Consider the following 25,261-nt stretch of genomic DNA (forward strand, 5'->3'; position numbering starts at 1 on the left):
ACTTTGTAATATATCCTTTGTTGGCAATGACAGAGGTCAAACGTTTTCTGTAAGTCTTCACAAGGTTGCCACACACTGTTGTTGGTATGTTGGCCCATTCCTCCATGCAGATCTCCTCTAGAGCAGTGATGTTTTTGGCTTTTCGCTTGGCAACACAGACTTTCAACTCCCTCCAAAGGTTTTCTATAGGGTTGAGATCTGGAGACTGGCTAGGCCACTTCAGGACCTTGAAATGATTCTTACGAAGCCACTCCTTCGTTGCCCTGGCGGTGTGCTTTGGATCATTGTCATGTTGAAAGACCCAGCCACGTTTCATCTTCAATGCCCTTGCTGATGGAAGGAGGTTTGCACTCAAAATCTCACGATACATGGCCCCATTCATTCTTTCATGTACCCGGATCAGTCGTCCTGGCCCCTTTGCAGAGAAACAGCCCCAAAGCATGATGTTTCCACCACCATGCTTTACAGTAGGTATGGTGTTTGATGGATGCAACTCAGTATTCTTTTTCCTCCAAACACGACAAGTTGTGTTTCTACCAAACAGTTCCAGTTTGGTTTCATCAGACCATAGGACATTCTCCCAAAACTCCTCTGGATCATCCAAAGGCTCTCTAGCAAACTTCAGACGGGCCCGGACATGTACTGGCTTAAGCAGTGGGACACGTCTGGCACTGCAGGATCTGAGTCCATGGTGGCGTAGTGTGTTACTTATGGTAGGCCTTGTTACATTGGTCCCAGCTCTCTGCAGTTCATTCACTAGGTCCCCCCGCGTGGTTCTGGGATTTTTGCTCACCGTTCTTGTGATCATTCTGACCCCACGGGGTGGGATTTTGCGTGGAGCCCCAGATCGAGGGAGATTATCAGTGGTCTTGTATGTCTTCCATTTTCTAATTATTGCTCCCACTGTTGATTTCTTCACTCCAAGCTGGTTGGCTATTGCAGATTCAGTCTTCCCAGCCTGGTGCAGGGCTACAATTTTGTTTCTGGTGTCCTTTGACAGCTCTTTGGTCTTCACCATAGTGGAGTTTGGAGTCAGACTGTTTGAGGGTGTGCACAGGTATCTTTTTATACTGATAACAAGTTTAAACAGGTGCCATTACTACAGGTAATGAGTGGAGGAAAGAGGAGACTCTTAAAGAAGAAGTTACAGGTCTGTGAGAGCCAGAAATCTTGATTGTTTGTTTCTGACCAAATACTTATTTTCCACCATAATATGCAAATAAATTGTTAAAAAAACAGACAATGTGATTTTCTGGATTTTTTTTTCTCAGTTTGTCTCCCATAGTTGAGGTCTACCTATGATGTAAATTACAGACGCCTCTCATCTTTTTAAGTGGTGGAACTTGCACTATTGCTGACTGACTAAATACTTTTTTGCCCCACTGTATATAGTTCATACTCACCATCTACAGCTAATCCCCGAAGCCCTCGCTCACCTGAAAAAAATTAACATAATAAACTAACAATATACTCCCTATGTCCGCCGTAATCCAATTAATACGATTGTCCCACGACGATCTCCCATGGAGAGCTGTAACATCAGATGATGCAACTGCACTCCAGGGGCCACAGGATACGTTGACGAAAGGTATACTTCCGCACTGTATCCCTCCGCCGCTGTGAATACAGTTCAGATCATACTATCACTTGTGGCACAGCTGCGTGGAAGAATTCCCATGCAGCATTGCCACAAAGTGAGAAATGCCACCCACTGCTGCATCCAAGGGGGACGACATCACCTTCTCCAAGTTCCTGCGGTACCTGCTGTACGAGGATGAGGAGAAGATGAACGACCCCTGGATGCCCATCTATCAGCTGTGCTAGCACGTGACAAGACTATGGCGCAGGATGGAAGCAGCACATACCAGGATGGAGACTAAGTACCAATATAAATGCTCGCCATTCGGGCGCAGAACGGGTTCATTAGCTAATAAATAAAAAAAAAATATAATATATATATATATATATTTATATTTATTTAAAGCTCTGGCAAAAATTAAGAGGCCACTGCAAAATATTCAGTTTGTCTGATTTTTCTCGTTATAGGTATATTTTTGAGTAAAATGTAAATTTTTCTTTAATTCTAGAAGCTTCTGAGAACATGTCTCCAAATTCACAAGCAATAAATCTTGTATTTTTTTTTCTGAAAAGGAGAAATGGTCAAAGTTGTAAAAAACAAAAAACAGTGCTTTCAGACCTCAAATAATGCAAAGAAAAGAAGTTTATGATCATTTATAAACAACAATACTAATGTAACTCAGGAAGAGTTCAGAAATCAATATTTTGTGGAATAACAATGATTTTTAATCACAGCTTTCCTGCGTCTTGGCATGTTTTCCACCAGTCTTTCACACTGCTCCTAGGGCAAAAATGTAAGCAGTTCTTCTTTGTTTGATGGCTTGTGACTATCCATCATCCTCTTATTACATTCCTGAGGTTTTCAATGGGGTTCAGGTCTGGAGATTGGGCGGCCCATGACAGGGTTTTCATGTGGTGGTCTCTTAATTTTTGCCAGAGCTGTATATTGTATAATATATATCTTCCACTATACATCCTGATGTGCACACGTAATGTTTTATTTTTAAAGCATTTTAATATTTTGTTAACCTAATAAATCTAAGTTTTACCTTACCTGGATGGCAGTGCTGGAATTTACCAGTCCTACCTCCTTCATGGTTCGCATTTGGCCATAATCGCCAGCAGGATTATCACCCTTCCAGAAAGATACCAACCGGGACACCACACTACAACACAGCGGCGAGGTAAGCTGACTTCACTCAACTACAAGGCCTAACCATTCACCAATAGTGGTGCCATTTTTTTTTTAAAGAGTTTGTAAAAGCTTCTTGCGGCCAAGATCAATATTGCTAGCCCATTCATCGCGCATATTTATATTACAGTGATAATGAATTGACAAGACTATAGACAATATACAAGAACTTACTAAGACCATTGGGTTTTCCGCCAGTCTTATGTTCTCATTGGTCAAACTCATTAGCCTTAAAAACGCCTGATCGTCATAGTCAAAGCGATGACCCAATATTATGGTAACAATTATATTGGCGACGGCTGCATTCAATATCAATGTGTTCTCGAATGGTTTTCCTGGAAATTTTTAGAGAGAAAATATATAGTGTAAAATACAACAAACATATTGAAGCATTTGAAGAAGCATTTGGCGAAACGGCGTCGTCGGGGTGGTGGCATCTTATCACGTATTTTGCTGGCATTGCGGACTTGTCTATAGGCAATTGATGTAAGTACACTTCTTGATACATAGACTCATTTATTACTTTTCTGGCCATAGCGGCAAAGTCCTGCTCTATTAGTATTAGTGATTAGGGATCAACCTCCGTTTGCTGAGCACATGCATTGTATAGGGACTTTTTAACCCATATAATTACTGCAATAGTTTTTGAACCACTTTGAAAACAACAATGAAGCCAGTTGTCATACTTGAATTTGCCACTGTTAGTAATACCTGCTTGGATTTTTAAATAATTTTTGTATATTGTTTGGAAATAAATATTTATAAATTTTAAAAGAAATCTGAATGAACCCTCTTTATCCTAAAATATTCTTTTAGGGTTGGGTATTGAACATATTAAGGATCCAAACTTTGATGGGAGAAGTGCTTCTATAAATGTGTTCATCATATTTGTGCTGGATATTTTATGTGCTCTTGCTCTAGGTCTACAGAAGGTCAGCATTGTTTTATTTAGTTTTTTATACTAGAGAAGTATACATTTTTAAATCTACAAATCACAGCTACATAAAGACACATGTAGCATAAACACCTCCTGACAGAACATCAAGAAATGCGCGTAGCATTATCAATTTTTAGGTTCCTGTCTGGCGAAGGAGAAAACCTCATCATCACTAACCTCCAAATGATTTAAACTTCTTAACTAAGAAATCACATTCTTCACATATCTCGTTTTCAATCGTTTTCTTCCCCATCCCCATGTCCTTCAGGGTTGAAATTGTAAATCTTCTCATTATTTTCCAATTCTCACCGTGAGAAAAAATAACACCTGGAAAGAAACTTCCCGACAAAAGCAAAATTATGAATTACTAGGTCAGGATTAATTGTTATTGCAAAAAAGTGGAACACTATCCATTCTTTGGTGGTATCTTATACTGAGCAATTGCATATCTACAGATATGTATTCATGTAATATTTTGATGTTTTTGTGGCATATCCTTGGAATGATCACTTATGGTTTCTACACTGAAAAACAGTACAACCTCCAGACATATAGTGCCTAAAAGTAGTATTCAACCCCCTGCAGATTTAGCAGGTTTAATAAGATGCAAATAAGTTAGAGCCTTCAAACTTCAAACAAGAGCAGGATTTATTAACAGATGCATAAATCTTACAAACCAAAAAGTTTTGTTGCTCAGTTAAATTTTTATAAATTTTAAGCATAAAAGTGTGGGTCAATTATTATTCAACCCCTAGGTTTAATATTTTGTGGAATAACCTTTGTTTGCAATTACAGCTAATAATCGTCTTTTATAAGACCTGATCAGGCCGGCACAGGTCTCTGGAGTTATCTTGGCCCACTCCTCCATGCAGATCTTCTCCAAGTTATCTAGGTTCTTTGGGTGTCTCATGTGGACTTTAATCTTGAACTCCTTCCACAAGTTTTCAATTGGGTTATGGTCAGGAGACTGACTAGGCCACTGCAACACCTTGATTTTTTGCCTCTTGAACCAGGCCTTGGTTTTCTTGGCTGTGTGCTTTGGGTCGTTGTCTTGTTGGAAGATGAAATGTCGACCCATCTTAAGATCCTTGATGGAGGAGCGGAGGTTCTTGGCCAAAATCTCCAGGTAGGCCGTGCTATCCATCTTCCCATGGATGCGGACCAGATGGCCAGGCCCCTTGGTTGAGAAACAGCCCCACAGCATGATGCTGCCACCACCATGCTTGACTGTAGGGATGGTATTCTTGGGGTCGTATGCAGTGCCATCCAGTCTCCAAACGTCACGTGTGTGGTTGGCACCAAAAGATCTCGATCTTGGTCTCAGACCAGAGAACCTTGAACCAGTCAGTTTCAGAGTCCTCCAAGTGATCATGAGCAAACTGTAGACGAGCCTTGACATGACGCTTTGAAAGTAAAGGTACCTTACGGGCTCGTCTGGAATGGAGACCATTGCGGTGGAGTACGTTACTTATGGTATTGACTGAAACCAATGTCCCCACGGCCATGAGATCTTCCTGGAGCTCCTTCCTTGTTGTCCTTGGGTTAGCCTTGACTCTTCGGACAAGCCTGGCCTCGGCACGGGAGGAAACTTTCAAAGGCTGTCCAGGCCGTGGAAGGCTAACAGTAGTTCCATAAGCCTTCCACTTCCGGATGATGCTCCCAACAGTGGAGACAGGTAGGCCCAACTCCTTGGAAAGGGTTTTGTACCCCTTGCAAGCCTTGTGACCCTCCACGATCTTGTCTCTGATGGCCTTGGAATGCTCCTTTGTCTTTCCCATGTTGACCATGTATGAGTGCTGTTCACAAGTTTGGGGAGGGTCTTAAATAGTCAGAAAAGGCTGGAAAAAGAGATAATTAATCCAAACATGTGAAGCTCATTGTTCTTTGTGCCTGAACTACTTATTAATACTTTAGGGGAACCAAACAGAATTCTGGTGGGTTGAGGGGTTGAATAATAAATGACTCTCTGAAAAGACTTTTCACATGTTAAAAAAAAATAAACAAAGAAATAACATTCTTTTTTGCTGCAGTGCATTTCACACTTCCAGGCTGATCTACAGTCCAAATGTCACAATGCCAAGTTAATTCCAAATGTGTAAACATGCTAAATCTGCAGGGGGTTGAATACTACTTGTAGGCACTGTATGTCTGAAATTAGCACTGTTGTACCATATTGCCAAGTTCCGAGCATACCCAAGGGACATTTTCCAAATATATGAATACGGTATATAAAATTATCCACAATTTGATGTTAGTTTTTTATGCCCTTAGACCCCAGAGTTTAATTATTGTGAGATGTAAAAAGTAATTAGAAAAGCCTAATCTTTACCGCACACCTCTCCAGACCCTCACTCTCACCCTCCAGTCGTCACATCATCTGACCCCGGCCGTTGACACTTAGCTGGGACTACCATCTATGATGGACCGGAAAGGAATTCTATGTATGCTCGTGAAAAGTCATGACATGAGGATGATGACGACATCATGACATGCACCGTGACCTTGCAAGCACATGCACAGAACAATCCAGTTATGCGACGAGATCTGAATGGTTGATGGTGAGGAGCTGAAGAAGTGATCATAAGCATTTTTTTAACCTTTGGATGACCCATAGTGAATTAGAAAGATAGTGGACACGATTCTGCTCAATCTGCATGGAAGCAAACAAAAAAAAAATAAATTAAAAACATCTGCAATTTGGCCAATGCAGTGTACAAAATTTGAGTAGAAATCAATTCTTCCTGAATTTATTCGCTCAGCTCTAATACATATCATTCCATGGCAAAGATAACGTGTGAAAAAAGCTTTCCTTAGCCACATTACAAAACATTAATATCATTTTTACATTTTATATGTAATACTAGGCCTGACCTCATGGTGTGCTGTTTAATAGAAAATAGGAATGTGGAAGAAAATAGAGATAACTAGAGGTCAAATACTGGGTTTCGGATTTAGAAAAAAAAATGAATATGCATAGTGATTAGTGATGAGCGAGTATACCCGTTGCTCGGGTTTTCCCGAGCACGCTTGGGTGATCTCCAAGTATTTGTGACTGCTCGGAGATTTAGTTTTTGTTGACACAGCTGCATGATTTGTGGATGCTAGCCAATCACGCTGTCTAACAGTAGCAAATCACGCAGCTGCGGCAAGGAAAACTAAATCTACGAGCAGTCACAAATACTCAGAGATCACTATCACTAATAGTGATGTGCATACCCTAACAGTCAAGTTTGGGGTCGGGTGCAGACTTCAAACCTAGACTTCTCCAGGAAGTCAGTGTTACTCACCGGGTTCAGCACCCCAATTATTGCATATTTCCCACTTTGTCAGCTGCATAATAGCATAAAAAACACCGTTGGCTCTGATCTGCAGAAGGATTACTATTACCTCTGGTAAGGGCACCAGCAGCTGTTACCGTTGGTAAAAAGTTTTCCTCCGGTGACAGAGGCGTTGGCTGATGAGACTACTACTTCCATCAGCCTACTCCTGATGTCGCTAATAACAGCAAGATCAGGCACCCGAGCAACAAATAAATAATTAAAAAAATAAAGAAACATTGTGGAGTCTGTTCTATTTTTGATAACCAGAATGGCAAAATTGACAGCTGCCAGTTTTGTTATCAAAAATAGAGGGGTCCCCACACCATTTTTTTCTTCTTCAAATTTAAAAACAGCTTGAGGCCCCCCTCATTTTGGACAACCAGCCAAGCTAAAGCGGACAGTTGGGACTGGTATTCTCAGGCTGGTAAGGGGCCATGGATATTTGCCCCAAGCCAAAAAAATAGAAGCCACCGGAGAAAAGGCACATCTAATAGATGCCCCAATTTTAGCACCTTGCCCGTCTTTTTTTCACATCCCCTGTGGCGGTGGCAAGTGGGGTTAATATTTGTGGGATGGAGGTCACCTTTGCATTGTCAGGTGGGGATTTTTATTTCAAATAAATGACTTTATTCTGGGTGTTTTTTTATTGACAATATGACTTTGAGGTTAGTAATAGATAGGTGTCTTATAGTGCTTCTCCCATCAACCTACGCCAGCTATCGCTAATAACAGAAAGAGCAGGTGCCACTAATGGGAGTATTCATCACCCGATACCTGCTCCTGCTGTTATTAGTGACATCAGGCGGAGGTTGATGTCAGCAGTACTCATTTGTCGACGCCTCTGTGATCGGCGATAAACCTGTTGCCGGTCACTGCTGCTGGCTCACGCCTTCATCGTTACCGCTGGTAATAATCTTACAGCCAACCAGAGGCAATGTTTGCTGCACTATCATGCAGATGACAGTGTGGAAAAAAATGGATGTCTGGGCCCCTCATTCATCAGAAGGGGAATCAGGTTCCGATTCTGTTCTGGTACCCAAACCAAACTTTGTTTTAAATGTTAGGCTGAACCATCTGGACCCGAACATCCAGGGTTTCATCCATCACTAAATATGTACTGTACCTTCATACTTTTTATATTTTCTTTATTTTTGACTGAAGCTTGCTGTCAAATTTGTTTTTCTGGAAAACTTACAAAGGAACATGATCATACCTTGAATCGTTGACATGCCTCTTCTTCAAATGTGCTGCTGTATGAGTCTACAAAATCTCATATCACAGAAGACATAGATAATAAAAAAGTTGTATTTTGTTAGAGTTTGCAAAATTACAAAAAACAACAGCAAACACTTCCAAATTGTTGTGCATTAGACAGTAGTATTGGATTATTCCTAAACATTCCGGCGTTTCAGAAAAAATATAGTTGGAAGATCCATCCAGGGATAATAGGCAGAAACAAGACTGGTCTGGAGCCACTCCATCTGGCTCTTTCTGGGGGCTAGTGGACTAGTCTTCTCTCTAGCTATGACACCTGGCTGGATCTTCAAATTATATTATCGCCAAAATGTTGGAGTCGTGTTTGTGTTTTGGGAAGTATTAAAGGTTCTCTTTAAGGCCGGAGTCACACTAGAGAGGAATACGGACAAGTTCAATGTGATAAAATCGCATAGCACTCGGAACAATGTTAATCTATGGGGCAGCTCCGATTTTTTTTTCCACGACTGCATTATACGTGACAGAGATTTGCACGGTGTTATGGCAGAGACTCGCCAATGCAAGTCTATGGGTGCGAGAAAAAAAACGGATTACACAAGGACCATGCGTGTGACTTGAAAGAATTAAGCACCGGTGTACTTTAGAAAAAAGCCGGCAATTCAGGGTGCTGTAATGTAAAATCACACTGACAGTTTAAAATAGAATAGATAAAATAAATGTATAGACATAGTATAAGTTGGATATATATATATACATATATATATATATATATATATATATATACAGTTAGGGCCAGAAATATTTGGACAGTGACACAAGTTTTGTTATTTTAGCTGTTTACAAAAACATGTTCAGAAATACAATTATATATATAATATGGGCTTAAAGTGCACACTCCCAGCTGCAATATGATAGTTTCCACATCCAAATCGGAGAAAGGGTTTAGGAGTCATAGCTCTGTAATGCATAGCGTCCTCTTTTTCAAGGGACCAAAAGTAATTGGACAATGGACTCTAAGGGCTGCAATTAACTCTGAAGGCGTCTCCCTCGTTAACCTGTAATTAACCCTTGTCAGGCTGCATAATTTTACAACCTTAACAGGCTGCATAGGTACAATTGTACCTTCACATATACCTCCACTGTGGGAAGACTTTACTTGGTTTCAGAAACTAAAGTTCATTCAGCTACAAATGTTATGCTGATATCTATTGTTCAGTGTTGTTACTGGTCACTTATGTTGCTGTCAATTAAGTTAATTCAAACTGGGAGTGGCTTCTACTTGTCTTCCTGCCTCCCTCCTCTCATTAGCCATTTTGCTGTTCATCTCATTGCTGTGAGCACACATTTCTAGGCTTGTGAAGTCTTCAATTTCTTGGAAACGAAGGTAGGAAAGTCTCACAGCATCTAACAGCCAGTTATACCTTTATTCTCATTATGTGGGGACAGAACAGTCAAATTGTCTTTCAGCCTGGACTTGGCTTACATATATTTTGTATGAAACTTATCACTATAGGTATAATTTTTATACGAAAAATGGATAATAATTAGTATCTACATATTGTTTTACGATGTTTTATTTATATTCAGCACAAAATACGAAGCCAAAATTCATCTAGCAAGTCATCATGAGTGATAGTAATGCTGGATCTAGTTTCCGCCATAATCCAAGAAAACGTGTTTGCAGGTTAGTATAATTTTGTGAAAAGCCAATAATGTAGTATTTCGGAAAATTATTTATTTTACATTTTTTCATATTTACAGATTTACGTCTGACGAAATAATGCGAATGCTAGAAGAATCTGATTCTGAGCATGAGGATGAACCATATGTTCCAACTGATGATGAAAACTATGTACCACAAGTGGATGTTACTGAAGAAGATTCAGACATTGAACAAGAAATGGTCATAGAGCATGAAAATGAATACGAATCAGACGAAAGTGTTGAGGATGATTCTGTGCCTCAAAGTGCAGGCGACATTTGGACTGCTAAGGATGAAACTCAATGGTGCAGTAATCCACTGCCAAATGCACAAACAAAATCTCGTAATGTCCTACGACAAAGAGGTGGCCCTGCAGCAATCAGCAACCTATATACAGCAAAAGAGCTATTCAAGTCCATCATGACTCCCGAGATGTGTGACATCATATTACGGGAAACGAATCGAAAGGCCAAGAGAGTTTGTGATGCTTACAACAACGAACTGGTACAACGTTTTCCTGATTCTTCCAAACGGCCACCACAAAAAACATTCAAGCAATTTACTGAAACTGAACTTCATGCATTTTTGGGCATACTGATTGCTGCTGGTGTGCACAGAGCCAACAAAGAGAATCTGGAGGAAATGTGGAATGTTGCTGCTCTGCCTCTTATACGTGCAGCCATGTCTCGTGACCGCTTCAAGATGATACTCAGATTTATCAGGTTTGACAACGAAAATACACGTGCAGAACGTGTGCAAACAGATAAAGCTGCACCAATACGGGACATCTGGACAATGCTGAACAGTAATCTGGAGAGAGCCTACAAGCCATATCATTGTATCACCGTCGACGAGCAATTATTTCCATTTAGAGGTCATACTAAATTTACCCAGTATATACCTTCAAAACCAGCTAAATATGGCATAAAGATTTTCTGGGCTTGTGACTCATCAAATGCCTACCCTTTACAAGGTCAGCTCTACACTGGGAAACCAACTGATGGTCCTCGACAAGTAAACATTGGAGAACGAACAGTATTGGACCTAGTGAGCTCGTATAAAGGCTCTGGAAGAAATGTCACCACCGATAACTTCTTTACAACCATGGAACTAGCTAAGGTATTGAACTCCTGGAACATGACACTAGTTGGTACAGTGAGAAAAAACAAAAGGTTCCTACCTAACAACATGCAGCCTGCCAAAGAAAGGCCTGTATACTCGACAAATTTTGCCTACAATCATGATGCAACAGTCTGTTCATATGTACCAAAGAAGAACAAATCAGTCGTGCTTCTATCATCTATGCACATGACGGGAGAAGTTGAAGAGACACTAGCAGCCAAGCCAGAGATAATAAAATACTACAACATAACAAAAGGTGGCGTTGATGTTATGGATAAAATGTTGGGAGAGTACACTGTGAAACGACGAACATCACGTTGGACTTTGGCATTTTTCTACAATATGATTGATGTCAGTGGGTTAGCATCCTACATCATCTACAGAGAACACAATCCAAGCTTCAGGGCAAAGGATCAACGAAGAAAGTTCCTGAAAGATCTCGCAAATCAGCTGTGTATGATTGCAATTGAAGATCGTAGTACAAACAAAATGATAATGAGAAACCATTTTCTTCGAGGTGCAGTTGAAATGGTGCTTGGACGATGCATTGTGGTAGCATCGCAGCCAGCAGCTGGCCCCAAAATACCTCATGGTAGTCGTGGACCCTCCCCTGTTGTTGGTAGTTGCTATGTCTGCAGAGACCTGAGGCGAAAACAACGCAAGACTAGAAAGTCTTGTGTGGTTTGTGTGAAACCCATTTGCGATGAACACTCTGTAGCAAAGCCAACATGCATTACTTGCAAAGAAAATCAATAAAAAAAAGTTTCTTACATTTTCTTTTATAATGTAAATGAACAGTTTTTTACTTGTTTATAATAGTTAAATAGCATTATCATTAAAAAAAAAATTATGCTTTTTCCCTTGCATTATCTTCATTCAAAATATATGAGGTACATTTGTACCTATGCAGCTTGTTATGGATGCAAAAAGATCTCGACCCCTTATCTCGGAAGCGGGTGGAGATATTTTATTGAAATTTGGCCAATATATTCTGGACCAAAAATGTAGAGATGTCACGAAATTTCAGCCCTCTACGTCTTTTCAAAAAAAAGTTATTGCAATTTTAAAACGGAATAGTTACAATTGTACCTATTCAGCCGGATAAAGGTTAATGAAGTAGTTAAAAGGTCAGGGGTGGATTCCAGGTGTGTGGTTTTGCATTTGGAAGCTGTTGCTGTGAGCAGACAACATGCGGTCAAAGGAACTCTCAATTGAGGTGAAGCAGAACATCCTGAGGCTGAAAAAAAAGAAAAAATCCATCAGAGAGATAGCAGACATGCTTGGAGTAGCAAAATCAACAGCTGGGTACATTCTGAGAAAAAAGGAATTGACTGGTGAGCTTGGGAACTCAAAAAGGCCTGGGCGTCCACGGATGACAACAGTGGTGGATGATCGCCGCATACTTAATTTGGTGAAGAAGAACCCGTTCACAACATCAACTGAAGTCCAGAACACTCTCAGTGAAGTAGGTGTATCTGTCTCTAAGTCAACAGTAAAGAGAAGACTCCATGACAGTAAATACAAAGGGTTCACATCTAGATGCAAACCATTCATCAATACCAAAAATAGACAGGCCAGAGTTACATTTGCAGAAAAACACCTCAAGAAGCCAGCTCAGTTCTGGAAAAGTATTCTATGGACAGATGAGACAAAGATCAACCTGTACCAGAATGATGGGAAGAAAAAAGTTTGGAGAAGAAAGGGAACGGCACATGATCCAAGGCACACCACATCCTCTGTAAAACATGGTGGAGGCAACGTGATGGCATGGGCATGCATGGCTTTCAATGGCACTGGGTCACTTGTGTTTATTGATGACATAAGAGCAGACAAGAGTAGCCGGATGAATTCTGAAGTGTACCGGGATATACTTCAGCCCAGATTCAGCCAAATGCTGCAAAATTGATTGGACGGCGCTTCATAGTACAGATGGACAATGACCCCAAGCATACAACCAAAGCTACCCAGGAGTTCATGAGTGCCAAAAAGTGGAACATTCTGCAATGGCCAAGTCAATCTCCAGATCTAAACCCAATTGAGCATGCATTTCACTTGCTCAAATCCAGACTTAAGACGGAAAGACCCACAAACAAGCAAGACCTGAAGGCTGCGGCTGTAAAGGCCTGGCAAAGCATTAAGAAGGAGGAAACCCAGCGTTTGGTGATGTCCATGGGTTCCAGACTTAAGGCAGTGATTGCCTCCAAAGGATTTGCAACAAAATATTGAAAATAAAAATATTTTGTTTGGGTTATGTTTATTTGTCCAATTACTTTTGACCTCCTAAAATGTGGAGTGTTTGTAAAGAAATGTGTACAATTCCTACATTTTCTATCAGATATTTTTGTTCAACCCTTCAAATTAAACGTTACAATCTGCACTTGAATTCTGTTGTAGAGGTTTCATTTCAAATCCAATGTGGTGGCTTGCAGAGCCCAACTCGCGAAAATTGTGTCACTGTCCAAATATTTCTGGCCCTAACTGTGTATATATATATATATATATATATATATATATATATATATATATATATATATATTTTTTTTTTTTTTTTTTTTTTCATAGAGAGTTAGGTAGCAGAATAGCCGATATTTCAATTGTCGGCTTCTGTAAAATCATTGCAGAAACCGACAGGATATGACACGTGGTTTACATACAGTATTCCATTGCCTATCAGTTAGATTTATATATCTCCCTGACTAATAATGTAAGTGCTATGTGTCTTAAATTTTGGAAATGTAAGTGTTAAATTAACAAATGTATTTAGGGGGAAAAAAAGTGCGTGGGCTCCAGCGTAATATTCTTCGCCAGAGAGGAAAAACCAGTGACTGAGGGCAGATATTAATAGCTTAGAAAGGGACCATTGTTATTGGCTCCCCTGGCTAAAAACATCTGCCACCAGCCACCCCAGAAAAGGCAAATCTATTAGATGCGCCAGTTCTGGCACTTAACCTCTCTCTTCCCATTGCCCTATAGCGGTGGCATATGGGGTAATAAGGGGTTAATGTAACCTTGATACTGTAAGGTGACATTAGGCCTGGTTAAAAATGGAGAGGTGTCGATAAGACACCTATCCATTATTAATCCAATAATAATAACAACCCTGCAATCTATCTCAAGGGGTTAAATAGTTTACAACCAGGAGCAGTGCTAATGCTACCATCCTGGCTGTAAACCACTGTGTAATGAATGAAAAGCTGCCTGCGCAGCCTCCCAGCCTGACCAGACATGAATTTTGTAGCATGGGAAAGTTTATGGACTTTTTCCCACCCTGCCGAGTTCACCTCAGTTCAGCCTGTGAATCTTCGCATGCTCAGTGACGTCAGCGGTAGTCTGGCCCGCCTGATCTGAGGTGAACTCTGTAGCATGGGAAAAAGTTCAGAAGCTTTCCCACACTACAGATTTCATGTCCGGTCAGGTGAGGAGGCTGGACAGGCAGCTTTTCATTTATTCAACGGTGGTTTACAGCCGGGATGGTAACATTAGCAGCGCTCCCAGTTGTAAACTTATTAACCCCTTGAGATGGATTGCAGCATGGGACTTGACTATACGTTAGACAAGTTTGGGATATTGTTGCTTTTTTATAGGAGAATGAGGGCTTCGCTTGTGCTTAATTATTTCATTTAAAGACTTCTTAATGTGCATTTTTTAACCCTTTCTTACTATTGGATTAATAATGGATAGAGGTCTTATTGACACCTCTCCATTATTAACCAGGCTTAATGTAACGCTATGATAGAAAGGTGATATTAACCTCTGATTACCCCATATGCCACCACTATAGGGCAATAGGAAGAGAGAGGCCAAGTGCCAGAATTGGCACATCTTATAGATGCGCCTTTTCTGGGGCAGCTGGGTGCTGGTATTTTTAGCCAGGGGGGGTCAATATCCATGGACCCTTCCTAGGCTATGAATATCAGCCTGCAGCTGTCTGCGCAGCCTTGCTGGCTATTAATTATAAGGACCACACTTTTTTGGGGGGTCCCACTATTAGAATAGTCATTAAAGGCTAAGTAAACAGCTGTGGGCTGATATTTTCATGGCCTGGGAAGATTCATGTGTATTAACCCCTTCCCAGGCTAAAAATATTGGTCTCGGCCATCAGCTTTCTCTCTGGCAAAGAAAATTGCGTGGGAGACCACGTAATTTTTTTTGTTTGTAGGATTGAACTTGTGGAGCCAATAAATAGGCTTTCACATTATGTATTCATGATTTTCTGAGCCGGGATTCATTATATGTCCATTTTACAAGCCAGCGAGAAAATCTCGCCATACCGACGTCACATGGATGCTTAGATGCAAGAAGATTACATCCTCGCATTGCACATGGATAACATACGGATCACTGTTTAGGGAACATTTCTGCGATTCTCGGTCTTGAAATAGGGACCAAATTTTTTTTATACGCTATGTGTGACTCCAGTCTAAGAACTACATTGCACCAACTTGTGTGTGCGTGAGTGCGAGTGTGTGTGTGTGTACAGACACACCAAGGAGGAGATTTTCCTGTTCAATATAGTAAATGTATTCATGAAAATCTACTTGCAAGGTTAAAAAGAGGGACGTTATGTAAAGAAGAAGAATTTGGGTCAAATGTAGAAATGGTAAGGAGAGAGTTAACAGTTGTCTTAAGCATATGGTATGGGGCTGACTGTGGTGCTTCCTGTAGCAGTGAAGGCCAATACTTTTCCAATTTGTATCTCAGTTCAAACACCGAGCAGGAGAATAACTACAAGTGTATGTTTCCATGGTTAGTAAACGCTGCAGGCTGGACGCTGCGTACATTTGCAGCATCCAGATGTTACAGCATAGTTGATGAGATTTCAAGAAATCCCATATCCTCTATGCGTCTACAGATGCCTGCGGCTCACCAGTGGAGAAGGACATGCAGTGCATCATTTTAGACTGCAGCATGCCAATTTATCTTTCAGAAGACTGGACGTGGTAATTCCGCATTGGTTCAGTGCGGAATCACCTGCATTCAAAAGCTGGAAGCATTTTGGACTCAGCGGACATGTGCAGCGTCCAAAACTCTATCGATTACTGACCATGGGAATGAACTCCAATAGATGCAGGGGTTACAATCACAACTGGGCCCTGGAGACTAAGGAAACCAAAACGTATGAAAACACTATTAAAATCCTTTGTTAGGCTGGCTTTACATGTCAGTGCCTCTGGTACATGTGGTGACAGTTTTCTCACATAACGGAGACACTGACACAATTCAATTGAATGGGCCTATGCAAATATCATCGTGTTTTCATGGACCATGTGTCCATGTGCAAAACACAGAGACATGTCGGTTTTTACCCAGACACATGGCCTGCCAAACGGCCCGCAAATGTGCACACGGAGAATGGTGTACACGGTCCTCCGTGCGCACAGACGACCGCCGGAGAAACAGAACTACTGTAAGCCACTCTCCCCATGCATGTGGTGCTGAAGCCGACTCTCATCCATTGTCCCCTACTGTGTCGGCGAGCAGCGCAAGCAGGGCACAACGAATGAAAGAAAAAAAAAAACTGATGTAGGGTCCCCTTATATTTTACAACCAACCCAGCAAAACTCACAGGTGTGGAATGCTATGCTCAGGCTGGTAAGGGGCCATGTATATGGGCCCCCAGCCTAAAAACAGCAACCCGCAGCTTCCCAGAAAAGGCGCATCTATTAGATGTGCCAATTCTGGAGCTTTACCCGCTTCTTCCCACTGCCCTGTAGCATTGGCATATGGGGTAATGAGGGGTTAATGTCACCTTCCTATTGTAAGGTGACATTAAGCCAGCTTAGTAATGGAGAGGTGTCAATAAGACACCTATCCATTACTAATACCACAGTTGTTAAAGGGTTAATAAAACACACACAGTAAGAAAGAATTTTAATGAAATAAAACAATATACACAGTTTGACCATTTTATTGTTACAGGTAATCTAAGCAAAGCCCTTGATCTCCTGGAAAAAAGTCATAATAAAAAAAACAATATAAACATACCTGTCCGTCGTGCAGTCAAATCCCACACAGTAATCCATATCTGGGGGCATTTACATTTTACAACCGGGAGTGCTGCTAATTCGACCGCTCCCAGCTGTAAATGATTGGGGAATGAATGGAACGCTGGAAGCAGAGCTTCGGTGACATCACCAAAGCTGTGCCACCTGGCGACATGAACTTAAATGAACGCATGAGTGTGAGAAAATCAGCTGGCAAAAAATCAGTGGGCGCAGCTTCGTTGACGTCACCGCTAGTCACCAAAGCTCTGCTCTCAGCATTTCATTCATTCCCCAGTCATTTACAGCGTTCCCGGTTGTAAAATGTAAATGGATTACTGTGTGGGACGTGACTATACGGCAGACAGGTATGGGCATATTGTAGGTTTTTTATTTTGACTTTTTTCCAGGAGATCAATGGCTTCGCTTGTATTACCTGTAACAACAAAAATGGTCACACTATGTGTATTGTTTTATTTCATTAAAATTATTTTTTCTTACTGTGTGTGTGTTTTATTAACCCTTTAAAAACTGTGGTATTAGTAATGGATAGGTGTCTTTTTGACACCTCTCCATTACTAAGTTGGCTTAATGTCACCTTACAATAGGAAGATGACATTTACCCCATATGCCAATGCTACAGGGCAGTGGGAAGAACCAGGCAAAGCTCCAGAACTAGCGCATCTAATAGATGTGCATTTTCTGGGCAGCTGAGGGCTGCTGTTTTTAGGCTGGGGGCATATATCTATGGCCCCTTACCAACCTGAGAACAGCAGCTTGCACCTGTGAGTTTTGCTGGGTTGGTTGTAAAATATAGGGGGGACCCCAGTACATTTTTTTTCTTTCTTTCATTCATTCTCCCTGGCTCGTGCTTATCGCCGGCAGAGCAGGGGAGAATGGATGACAGCTGGTTTCAGCACCACAAGCAGGGGACAGCGCTTACTGTGGCGCTGCTTCCGCATGTGTGCCACACAGATGTACCACGTGAGCACACGGACATTTCCAGTACCGGTTTTTCCAGTACTGGAAATATCAGGACGTGTGAAACCGGCCTTAGCTTGGGGCCCTATTAAAGACTATAAATTAGGTCCCACCATGCTTCAAGTTATGCCCCTGATATCGTGGTTGCCTACCATCTACACATTCCTGATAGTTACATTAAAATATTTGTGACTTAACTTTGATTAGATCCAAGTCAGTGTTTTAGCAAAACAAATGTCTGGGGGGGATTCCTTACATGGTGTCCTTCATCTATGATATTCATTTGCCCGAACAGGACATATGGACAAAGTTTAATCTATTTTATTTTTCTTTAAAGAGCCCCTTTAATGTACTATAGTAGATTTATGGTGATGATAGTAAGCTGCCTATTTAAGTGTATGACATGTAGGTTGGTAAATTTACATTGTGGAGTGAAAATTAAAATAAAAATTACCATATCCCCTTGTTAGGTCTTGGAATATGGGGATATAGGGTCGATCAGAGAATTCTTCTGCGTAGTTGACAAGAGCGTCCTTCACAGTCTCATATCCGCAAAGTATAACCATCTTCTCGCTTCCTATCTGTACGCTGAACACTGGGCCATACTTCTTGGACAGCTGGGAATAGGAAAGTAATACATTAACAAGAACTAGAGAAAGGAGGGAGAAGACAATATTTTGGTGCACTAAAAAAAACTATTTCAGGTCCACTGACAGATACATTTTATTTATGATGTCTGTAGGCTATAGTCCACACATTTTTTGCCATTTTTGTATAAAATACTTGTACATATTCATATCAATACAATAATACCTCTAGGAAAGTCTTATACGGCCTCTTTAGATTTAAGATGTGTAGGTTACCAATGATTGGCAAGGGTTTGGGCCCAGGAGGGAAGTTTTCGTAACTTTTGCCTTTTGACTTTCGGAAAATCTTAATGAAAAATAGGCCAAATAAAATCCCAACAAGAACGGTGAGCGGGTCAATAGAGAACATGTTTGCGTCAGTCCTGGAATAGAAAGCAGCATCGTTTAGCCAATTCAGAAACATAGCAAAAAAAAAAAAAAAAAACAGCGTTCTCATGCAGCATTTTGTATGCCTTGTTCTTAATGGTGAAACAAATGAAATCTATAAAAAGTCTCTCTCAATGAGTTTTTTTTTCTGTCGCACTTTTTATAAACTAAAATAACGAGCAAATTATTTCAGCATTTTTAATGCATTTTTCCCCAACTGAGATCAAGATGGCGTAGCGCACAACTTAAAAAAAAAAAAAGGTAAAACAAGTTTTACTACAGTTTTTTTTTCAAACATGGCTTATATTTTTCATGCAGAAAAAAAAATGCGCTGTATGAACACACGATCATTCGACCTGAAAAGGAAAATCGGTCACCCCCAAAATACTAAATAAACCACTTGTACAAGTTACTAGGTGACCTTACCCCTATAAAAACGGAACCTGTAGTATTGTTTCTCCTTGTAGTATTTGAAAGTTTTATTGATGTGGCTCACCCAATCCAATATATGTGCGTTGTTCAGGCTGGTGCCTGTGTAATCCCCTCTGTGCACGGATAAGGCTGGTGAGGTCTCCAGCAGCTGTGGGCAAAATGATATGAAAAGGTTCAATTCAACAAAGTGAATTAAAAGCAACAAATCTTTATTTTGATTCCAGTAAAATAGTAACACAGGTGGAGAAAAACGTGATGAGTTTCAATTATAACCGACTCGGAATCAAAGATAAACTTAAAAAAATGACAACACTGCTGTTATAAAAGCACATAATTCCCACTAATTAAATGACTTCACATATTGACAGCACCTGAAAAGCAAAAAGTGTTATCCCTAGAATAGTATGGTGTGGACATGCATGTGTCCCATAGGCAACTATGTGACCAAAAAAAAAAAAGAAGAAAATTTATTGTAAATAAAAATAATTTCTAATGTGGTTTCAGTCGAATCACTAATTATAATACGGCTGATAGCGTTACTTTAATGTTTAGTGCTTGTAACTCCAGGAACGCTACAAAGTGATGTAAATTGTACTTAGAACAAATTAACGGTTTCCCATATGCAATCAAAATAAAAAATGAAATTAAAGCACCACTATAGCACCATTAAAGCACCACTCCAGTTTTTTTTTTTTTTTAATTGCACCGCTTGAGTGGTGCTTTAGGCTACTTTCACACTAGCGTCGTACGACGCACGTCGCAATGTGTCGCTTTGGAGCAAAAACGCATCCTGCAAAGATGTCTGCAGGATGCGTTTTTTCCCAATAGACTAACATTAGCAACACATTGCAACGCATTGCCACACGTTGCAACCGTCGTGCGATGGTTGCGTCATGTTGTGGCGGACCGTCGGAACAAAAAAAGTTGCTTGCAACGTTTTTTTGTGCATTGTGTCTGCCATTTCCGACCGCGCATGAGCAGCCGGAACTCTGCCCCCTCCTCCCCGCCCGTGTGCCACACTGATGTGCAACAGAAACGCAGGGGCACACGGACATGGATAATTCCGGTACCGGAATTATCTGGACGTGTGGGACTGCCCTTAAATGTAGCTCCCTGCTCCCTGTCTTCTAATTACCTGCCACCGACTTCACCCTTTTCCAGCATCGCTCCAGTAAAAAGAGACCTGCTGGTAGTTCCATTGTTTCAAGGAGTGACGCAGAGGTTCCATATAATAACAGTGTAAGGCCGGTTTCACACGTCAGTGGCTCCGGTACGTGAGGTGACAGTTTCCTCACGTACCGGAGCCACTGACACACGTAGACACATTGAAATCAATGTATCTGTGCAGATGTCATTGATTTTTTGCGGACCGTGTCTCCGTGTGCCAAACACGGGGACATGTCAGTGTTCGTGGGAGCGCACGGATTACACGGACCCATTAAAGTCAATGGGTCCGTGTAAACACGTACCGCACACGGATGCTGTCCGTGTGCGTTTTTCCTGCCATAGGGTTAAAATTGTAAAAATTGTTGCAATACACGGACAGCACTCGGACCCTAAAAACGTACTCACGGACATCACACGGATCCCACACGGATGGCCTACGTGAGCACACGGACACACTGACACGGATAACTCGGTACGATTTTCTCCGGTACCGGAAATATCTGGACGTGTGAGACTGGCCTAAGGCTGCCGTCACACTAGCAGTATTTGTAAGCCAAAACCAGGAGTGGGTGATAAATAGAGAAGTGGTGCATATGTTTCTATTATACTTTTCCTCTAATTGTTCCACTCCCGGTTTTGGCTACAAACACTGATGTAAAATTCTGACCAAATACTGCTAGTGTGACGGCAGCCTAAGTCTGTATTGAGAGCTTGTGACGTAGCTTCTGACTTTCACACTGGAGTGGTGCCAAAAAACGGTGAAGATGCCGGAGGGTGAGTATATGGCCAAGGGCAGGTGACTTACCTTTAACGCACCACTCCAGCAGTGAAATAAAGCAAAAATTGGAGCAGTGCTTTAAAATAAGACTGTAATTCAGCTGTTTGGCCGTTCCATGAACTATTCGGTAACTCGATTGTAATCACATTCTAAATTGGGTCTTTGATTTGCGTTACATGGTTGTCTATCGGTCACATGCATGCCCACAACATCCCATTCTAGGGTTATCATTTTGCATTTCAGGTGCTGAATATATGATATCATCTACCTAATGACTTTATGTGTTTTTAGACCTGTAGTTTTGTCATTTTTTTTTAATTCTATCTACAATGAAGAGCTAGTTGGATTCAAAACGCGTCATATATTTTTCTCTGACTATTTTAATGGAGTCACAATAAAAAAAAAAATATTGCTTTTAATTTGCTGTGCTGGATGGAGGAATCTTTTACTATTATTACTTTTAATGGTTTAGATGAAGGAAATAAATACAGTTTATTTCGTATGTGAATGAGGAGGTTTCAGCGCACTGTTACGGCCCTTTGACTTACAGACCGATCACTTTCTGGTATCTTGATTGTCAGCACTCAAGTGAGTGCAGCCCGAACTTAATGATCGGCTCTGCACCTCCGCACAGAGCTCACATAGTGACAAAGCTGGTTACTTGGGTATGGTGTGCGTCCATCACTTAGATTGCTGTAACCAGGGCCGGACTGGCCATCTGGCAATTCTGGCAAATGCCAGAAGGGCCTGTCTGGTCATGGGCTGCCTTGTCTGCTACGTTGTTAACAGAATCGGTGTTCTCAATACAGCCATACTGTTAATAGTTGTAATGGAGCACAGAGTCGCTGACTCCGTCACTTACCCCAGCAGGCCACCGGTATCATTAGAAAATATTGGTCTTGTAGCAAATCTTGCTTTCCTCTATCAAGGGTAATATTAGTAATATATCCCATCTAGTGCTTGGGGACGGGGACAACATGGGCCTGTGTGATTTCAAATGCCAGGACTGAATTTCAGCCCCAGTTTGTACCTGGCTGTAACAATTGCAATCTGATAGAGTGCAGGCATGATAGGGTGTGGGGAGTCATCAGGCCTGATGATGCCAGCTTCATTAAATGTATTGTGGTGCACAGAGCCGTCAACTCCCTGCACGGCAATGCCAAAAGCCAATCAGGGTCTGACAACTAATGCTGGCGTGTCCATCACGGGTTGCACATGATGTCACTGTCATGGCTCGTCTACCCCCCCTGATCTGGCTATGGAGTATGAACAAGATACTCCTCTCTGCGAGGACAGGTGAAAATTACAGGATAGAAGCCATTCTTTTTGGAAAGGGCCAGGGCCGGGGATTTTATTATAGGTTGGGGTTCTGGATGGGGGATTTTATTACAGGAAGGAGCCAGGATGTTGGAAATTGTTACAGGATGGGACTTCAGACAGGGGTGGGGCCCAGGACCGTAGACATCATTACAGGTTGGGACCCAGGATGGGGGGACACTATTATAACTTGGGAGCTAGGACGGGCAACATTCTTATGGTATGGGGTCAGGATGGGGGGACATTTTATAGATTATGGCCCAGGACGATGGACACCATTGCACGAAGAGGGCAGGATGGGGACATTATTACAGAATGGGGCCCAGGAGGAGGGAAATAATTACAGAATGGATGAAATTTTTACAGGATATTGGCTATTATTACAGGACGGGGCCCAAGACGAGATATTATTATAGGACAGGTCCCAGGACAGGAGACATAATGACAGGATGGAGGAAATTTTTACAGGATAGGACATAGGACAGAGGAAAATACAAGTTTTGGCCCAGGATGGAGGATGTAATTGCAAGAAGAGGGCAAGATGGGAACACTATTACAGGATGGGCTGGAGGATATTTTTACAGGATGGAGTTCAAGAAGGGAATATTAATACAGGATGAGTACCAGAACAGGGAACAATATTGGCATTTTTACAAATTGTGACTAAGGACAGTAGACATTGCTACAGGATTGAGCCCAGCACAAGGGATAATATGACAGGAAGGTGCCCTGGACAGAGAACATTATTACAGGACGGATACATAATTACAGGAATGGGGGGACATTTTTATTGGATGGGACCCAGGACAAGGACCAAACTTATAGTATTAGGCCCAAGATGGGAGACATAATTCCAGAATGGGGCTTAAGACGGAGGATATTATGACGAGAAGGGGCCCAGAATAGAGGCTATTATTACAAGAAGGAGAATAGGATATGGGATATATAATACAGTCATAGTCAAAAGTATTGACACCTCTGCAATTCTGTCAGATAATACTCAGTTTCTTCCTGAAAATGATTGCAATCACAAATTATTTGGTATTATTATCTTCATTTAATTTGTCATAAATGAAAAAAACATAAAAGAGAATGAAGCAAAAAGCAAAACATTGATCATTTCACACAAAACTCCAAAAATGGGCCAGAAAAAAGTATTGGCACCCTCAGCCTAATACTTGGTTGCACAACCTTTAGCCAAAATAACTGCGACCAACCGCTTCCGGTAACCATCAATGAGTTTCTTACAATGCTCTGCTGGAATTTTAGACCATTCTTCTTTGGCAAACTGCTCCAGGTCCCTGATATTTGAAGGGTGCCTTCTCCAAACTGCCATTTTTAGATCTCTCCACAGGTGTTCTATGGGATTTAGGTCTGGACTCATTGCTGGCCACCTTAGAAGTCTCCAGTGCTTTCTCTAAAACCATTTTCTAGTGCTTTTTGAAGTGTGTTTTGGGTCATTGTCTTGCTGGAAGACCCATGACCTCTGAGGGAGACCCAGCTTTCTCACACTGGGCCCTACATTATGCTGCAAAATTTGTTGGTAGTCTTCAGACTTCATAATGCCATGCACACGGTCAAGCAGTCCAGTGCCAGAGGCAGCAAAGCAACCCCAAAACATCAGGGAACCTCCACCATGTTTGACTGTAGGGACCGTGTTCTTTTCTTTGAATGCCTCTTTTTTTTCTCCTGTAAACTCTATGTTGATGCCTTTGCCAAAAAAGCTCTGCTTTTGTCTCATCTGACCAGAGAACATTCTTCCAAAACGTTTTAGGCTTTTTCAGGTAAGTTTTGGCAAACTCCAGCCTGGCTTTTTTATGTCTCAGGGTAAGAAGTGGGGTCTTCCTGGGTCTCCTACCATACAGTCCCTTTTCATTCAGACGCCGACGGATAGTACGGGTTGACACTGTTGTACCCTTGGACTGTAGGGCAGCTTGAACTTGTTTGGATGTTAGTCGAGGTTCTTTATCAAACATCCGCACAATCTTGCGTTGAAATCTCTTGTCAATTTTTCTTTTCCGTCCACATCTAGGGAGGTTAGCCACAGTGCCATGGGCTTTAAACTTCTTGATGACACTGTGCACGGTAGACACAGGAACATTCAGGTCTTTTTAGATAGACTTGTAGCCTTGAGATTGCTCATGCTTCTTCACAATTTGGTTTCTCAAGTCCTCAGACAGTTCTTTGGTCTTCTTTCTTTTCTCCATGCTCAATGTGGTGCACACAAGGACACAGGACAGAGGTTGCGTCAACTTTAATCCATGTCAACTCGCTGCAAGTGAGATTTAGTTATTGCCAACACCTGTTAGGTGCCACAGGTAAGTTACTGGTGCTGTTAACTACACTAATTACAGAAGCATCACATGATTTTTCGAACAGTGCCAATACTTTTGTCCACCCCCTTTTTTTATGTTTGGTGTGGAATTATATCCAATTTGGCTTTAGGAGAATTATTTTTGTGTTTTTTCATTTAAGACAAATTAAATGAAGATAATAATAACAAAGAATTTGTGTTTGCAATCATTT

The 25,261-nt window shown here is 41.3% G+C and overlaps 1 protein-coding gene across 2 annotated transcripts in view; it reads right to left on the reverse strand.

Annotated features, from left to right (window-relative positions):
• The window catches only part of LOC138638767 (cytochrome P450 2K6-like), a 50,130-nt gene that overhangs the window by 21,351 nt on the left and 3,518 nt on the right, over positions 1-25,261 (reverse strand). The window contains exons 2-6 of one of the 2 annotated variants that reach the window (XM_069728335.1): positions 19,468-19,621; positions 18,842-19,037; positions 18,483-18,645; positions 3,885-4,034; positions 2,945-3,105 (exon numbers count right to left, since the gene is read on the reverse strand). In XM_069728335.1, coding sequence (XP_069584436.1) covers positions 2,945-3,105; positions 3,885-4,034; positions 18,483-18,645; positions 18,842-19,024 — 657 coding nt within the window. In that variant the 5' untranslated portion in view covers positions 19,025-19,037; positions 19,468-19,621. The remainder of the gene's footprint in view (positions 1-2,944; positions 3,106-3,884; positions 4,035-18,482; positions 18,646-18,841; positions 19,038-19,467; positions 19,622-25,261) is intronic. The other variant, XM_069728336.1, reaches the window with a different exon arrangement.

The sequence above is a fragment of the Ranitomeya imitator genome, chromosome 5 (assembly GCF_032444005.1).
Source record: "Ranitomeya imitator isolate aRanImi1 chromosome 5, aRanImi1.pri, whole genome shotgun sequence".
Classification (NCBI taxonomy): Eukaryota; Metazoa; Chordata; class Amphibia; order Anura; family Dendrobatidae; genus Ranitomeya; species Ranitomeya imitator.